The sequence below is a fragment of the Cynara cardunculus genome (assembly GCF_001531365.2).
Source record: "Cynara cardunculus var. scolymus isolate 2C chromosome LG 1, CcrdV1, whole genome shotgun sequence".
Lineage (NCBI taxonomy): Eukaryota > Viridiplantae > Streptophyta > Magnoliopsida > Asterales > Asteraceae > Cynara > Cynara cardunculus.
The window spans coordinates 48157057-48162528 of record NC_037528.1 but is presented as its reverse complement, the minus strand read 5'-3'; the positions used below and the strand labels follow the sequence as shown (position 1 = coordinate 48162528).

Sequence of the window (5472 nt, the reverse complement as noted above, 5' to 3'; positions counted from 1 at the left end):
ATATATATATATATATAATAGTAATAGTAATTAAATATAATATATTATTAAATCAATTTAATATTTTATAAAATTTAAAGATAACACAATTATTTAAGCAAAAGCAAAAGCAAAAGAAAAAAAAGCCAATCATCGAATTCCATTAACTTTGAATTATTATTATAGTTTGCATTATTGATATAAGAACAAAAGAAAAAGCAACCATCCTTTCAATTATAACCTTTCATCTTTCCTTACTCTTATTCTGCAAAATTGTTGACAGAGAAGATCACAAGCAACAGCAGAACCATCCAGAATTTCTCAAATACGTAATTGCACAAAGTTCCCTTTTGCCTGCTTCTCTGTAGGAGCTTGCACAAGTAAGAATATCGAGCAATGGAGATTGTTACTGCCATTGTTGGTCCTCTAGTTGAGTCTCTCGTAGTCCCCGTTAAGAAACACCTCGGTTACTTGATTTCCTACGAAAAATATGTGAGGGATATGGGTATAAAAATGAGAGAGTTGAAAGCTACAAGACTTGGTGTTGAAGACCACATAAACCATAACAAAAGCAATTCCCTTAAGGTTCCAATGGAGGTCAGTGGTTGGTTGGAAGAAGTAGGAAATATTGAAGCACAAGTACTGGAAACAAGTCCTAGTGATGTCGGCAGTTGCTTCAATCTCAAGGATAGGCATAAGCTAGGAAGGAAAGCCTTTAAGATCACTCAGRATATCGAYCGTCTCACARAAGARAAGTCTAGGATTGATTGGACTGATCATCCAATTCCTCTTGCAAAAGTTGATTCCATGAAGCTTTCCACCTCCACACCATCAAGTCATCACAATGACTTCAAATCAAGAGAGCAGACGTTTATGGAAGCACTTAAAGCTCTCGAACCAGACAACAAAACCCACATGATAGCTTTATGTGGGATGGGGGGAGTCGGGAAGACCGTAATGGTGCAAAAGCTAAAGAAAGTTGTAACTGAAAAGAAGTTGTTTGATTTTATTATTGAGGCTGTTATAGGGGAAAAGATGGAGGTGCTTCTAATTCAGCAAGCTATAGCAGACTTCCTGAGTTTAGATCTAAAAGAAACCACTACAGCAGCTAGAGCTATTAAGCTTCGTAAAAGTTTTGAGGCCCATTCTGATGGTGGTAAGAAGAAGTTCCTAATACTACTAGATGATGTATGGCAGTTCATTGATCTGAATGATATCGGGTTAAGTCCATTGCCAAATCAAGGTATTGATTTTAAGGTATTATTGACATCACGAGACCGAGGTGTTTGTACTATGATGGGAGTTGAACTTAATTCAATTCTCAATGTGAAAGTCATAGAGAACTCAGAAGCACATAATTTCTTTCTCCAATTTGTAAAGGGTTCCGATGATGATGATCTCGATCTTGAGCTCCGTGAGATAGGAGAAGATATTGCAAATAGATGTCATGGTCTGCCCATTGCCATCAAAACCATAGCCCGTTCTCTTAAAGGTAAAAACAAGCATGTATGGGAAGATACACGTTCTAGAATAGAGAACAAAGATGTTGATGAAGCCGTGCATCAAGTTTTTGAGATAAGCTACAGAAATCTCCATGATGAAGAGACTAGATCAACTTTGTTGTTGTGTTGTTTGTTTCCCGAAGATTTTGATACTCCTGTGGAGGACTTAGTGAGGTACGGTTGGGGCTTGAAAATATTTAACAAAGTGGATACTATAAGAAAAGCAAGAAACAGGTTGTACGCATGCATTGAGCGACTCATACATGCAAATTTGTTGATTCAAAGTGAGGAAGTTGGTTGTGTCAAGATGCACGATCTAGTGCGTGCTTTTGTTTTAGACATGTGTTCCGAAGGCGAACATGCTTCAGTTGTCGGTGATATGTCAAAGTGGCCTGCAAAAYCTGTGAGYGAGTTTTGCAAAAGAATTTCAATAACATGCACAGGAATGTCTGAGTTTCCTATAGATCGTAAATATCCAAACCTCTTGTTATTGAAGCTAATGAATGGAGCGAAGTTTTTTCCTAAAGACTTTTATCAAGAAATGAAAAAAATTGAAGTAATAGCGTATGAAAGAATGACTTTCCCATTGATTCCCATATCACAATACTCGAGTAATCTTCGAATGCTAAGTATCCATCGATGCCCATTTATGTTTGATTGCTCTCCTGTTGGTGATCTTTTGAACTTGGAATTGCTTAGTTTTACCGATTGCAAAATAAAAAAGTTACCATCCACAATTGGAAATTTGAAGGAGCTAAAATTACTTGAGTTGACAGGCTGTAGTGATCTTTGTATTGACGATGGTGTCTTGAAAAGTTTGGTCAAACTTGAAGAGCTTTATATGGAAGGGGTTAGACGACATGCCAATGGTGATGAATTAGTAGAGTGTTCGAAAAACCTTGATGCAATAGAAATTGAGTTTTTTGGTGACAATGCTTTGCCAAAGAATATGTCATTTGGGAAACTTGAAAGATTCAAGATCTCTTTGGGATGCTCATTAAAATATCATCCTCGCCAAAACAAACACTCCTTCGAGAACACATTATGGTTGGTCACCAACAAATGTGAACTTTTAGATTCTAGGGTGAATGATTTGTTTGGAAAAACAAAGGTGCTTCAGTTACAAGTGGATGGTATAAATGATCTTGGAGATTGTTTAGGGGAATCCTTGCATCATTTTGGATGCCCATTTTTCAGTTTAAGAGTCCTTCATATTTGTGAGTGTGCACATTTGAGATACCTCTTCACAGTCCATGTGGCAAATGGTCTCAAGCAGCTTGAGCACCTCAAAATTAGCAATCGCCCTGCTTTAGAAACACTTATAGATGATGAGAATTGTGAAGTTGAGGTCATTAAATTTCCAGCTCTAAAGTTTCTATTTTTGATTAATCTACCAATGCTAATGAGTTTGTGCAAGCTGGGTGGCAACGTAATTGAGTTCCCACAACTGGAACGATTGGTACTTGATAACCTTCCAAATTTCACTAGCATTTATCAAGATTTTCTACAGAAAGAGGTACATATGTTTTAGTTAACGTAAAAGTTATAGTAATAAACTTCAATTTTCTAGTAGATATGAGTTGTTAATAAAAGTCACAAAATTACTTGATTGAATGTAGTTATTTGATTATGATGCAGGTTATGAGTTCTAAGTTGAAGGATTTGACGATTACGGAGATGGAGAAGGTGAAGGAGATATGGCCAAGTGAATGTTTGAGTAGTAATGAGGTTAGTCAATTGAGAATGATTCAAGTGAAAAGATGTGATAGTCTTGTGAACTTGTTTCCAAGCAATCCAATGTCCTTGTTGTATCATCTGGAACAACTTACAGTTTCCGAATGTGGTTCCATTGATGTGTTATTCAACATTGATTTGGAATCATGTGTTGGTGAAATTGAGCAAGGGAACAACAACTTGAGATCTATTATAGCAATTGGATTAAGGAAACTTAGAGAGGTTTGGAGGGTGAAAGGAGTAGTAAACTCTAGTCTCCCCATTCTTGGCTTTCAAAGTGTAGAATGCATAGAGATAAGAAGATGCAAGAGGTTAAGACATGTATTCACACCTACTACGTCAAACTTTGACATGAGGGCACTTAAGAAGATTACTATAGATGACATTGATGGGTGGGGAGAAAATAAAAGCAACAATGAAGAGGTATGTTGTGTCATCCTAACTTTCAGTTTCATTATAAAATTGTTGATGCAATTTAGTTTTTGTTAAACGAATTTGCTAATTACATATGTTGGGGAATTAATATATGCAGATTAATGTTACAACCAATCAAGAGATATCAGAAGTGGATGATGATATTCATAATGTTGCATTCCCATCTTATCTCATGCATAATTTGCATCAACTTCATAAGCTTAAGTTAGTTTCTTTTGAAGGGGTGGAGGTGGTGTTTAACATAGAGAGTTCAAGTTGTAGAAAGTTGGCAACAACTCAAAATAATCACCACCCGGAACTACTCCCGCACCTCAAGGATCTGGAATTAATTGGTCTGAAGAGGATGACTCATGTGTGGAAGTACGATTGGAACCAATTCTTACTTTCTCAACAAGAACCGAAACCTTCTTCATTCATAAATATCACGAGCATAACCCTTAGATTCTGTGACCGTATAAAGTACTTATTCTCTCCTCTCATGGCCAAACATCTATCCAACTTAATTAGCATCACAATACGGTCGTGTGATGCTATGGAAGAGGTTGTTTCTAACATAGATGATGAATATGAAGAAATGGCTACGTCTATATCTTGCCACAAAAATACCACTTTCTTCCCACATTTAGACAATCTCAACCTTTATTATTTACCATGTCTAAAGCGTATCAATGGTGTTGGTAACAGCTGCGGGAGCAAGAAACTCGTGACTTCCACTGTTATTGCTTCTTCTGTTTATGATAAATTCCAGGTATAGTTTCGTTTTTTATCACTATCATGTGAAAATTTAACTATTTACTTCAAATTTTGTATTTATCTGTAAATGTGCTATCRATTGTATATTTTATGATCTTCTTTAATATTCGCTTGTGGCATACCATATCTCAATTGATTGACTTAATTTCTTTTGTCATGTATCGTAGTGTTATCAAGTTGGTGGAGCATATTGGTCCTTTTGCCAATACGCAAAAATAATAAATATACAGAAATGCAATGCCTTGTTAACTCTGATTCCATCCCATGCGATTGGACATATGCCAAAGCTTGAAAAGCTGGTGATAATATCGTGCACATCAATGAGGGAGATATTTGAAACTGATGGGGACAATGAGGACGTTGGTGACAATGCTAATATTGGTGAAGGAAGTGGTTATACGGGTACAATCCCAACGCCGATAAATATGACTTCACTTGAATTGCCCAATCTAAAAACCTTGTATATTGCCGGATGCCACAATTTGAAATATATATTCGCAGCTTCTGTACTTGAGAGCCTTAAGAAACTCCAGGAGTTGAAGATAAGTAATTGCTCTGCAATACAAGTGATTGTGAAGCAGGAAGACAATGGAGAACACATAATAGGATTGGAAGATGTGGTCTTCCCTCGTCTTACGACCCTTAAACTAGTTGGTTTACCAAATCTCAAGGGGTTCTTCTTGGGGAAGAATGACTTCCAGTGGCCATCATTGGATAAGGTTGAGATCTACCGTTGTCCGCAAATGATGATTTTCACATCTGGTCGCTCGATGGCTTCGAAACTGAAATACATACATATAGATGTAGGCAAACATAGTCTCCTCAACTTTGGACCAGTGCACCACATGAGGTAACATATGTTGTTAACTGGTTCATTGAATAGCTGCTATTTAGTGTAATTAGTCATTGTATTTACTAATTAGTTCAACAACAACATATGTTCAGCCAAGCAAGCAGGCATGTGGGAAAGGTCAAGGTAGCAGAGAAGATATAAGATGAAGACAAATTAAAGTAACATCAAGGTGTATTACTATACTACCTGTCGGGTATATATATATATATATATATA

The 5472-nt window shown here is 36.6% G+C and overlaps 1 protein-coding gene across 1 annotated transcript; it reads left to right on the top strand.

Annotated features, from left to right (window-relative positions):
- The first annotated feature begins 238 nt into the window (after positions 1–238).
- LOC112506919 (probable disease resistance protein At1g61180) lies at positions 239–5411 on the top strand. The gene is made up of 5 exons (XM_025111254.1): positions 239–2997; positions 3120–3638; positions 3748–4398; positions 4571–5253; positions 5349–5411. Exons 1-5 carry the CDS (start codon positions 376–378, stop codon positions 5395–5397), a joined length of 4524 nt encoding a protein of 1507 aa, XP_024967022.1. The 5' UTR covers positions 239–375; the 3' UTR covers positions 5398–5411.
- The last annotated feature ends 61 nt before the right edge of the window (positions 5412–5472 follow it).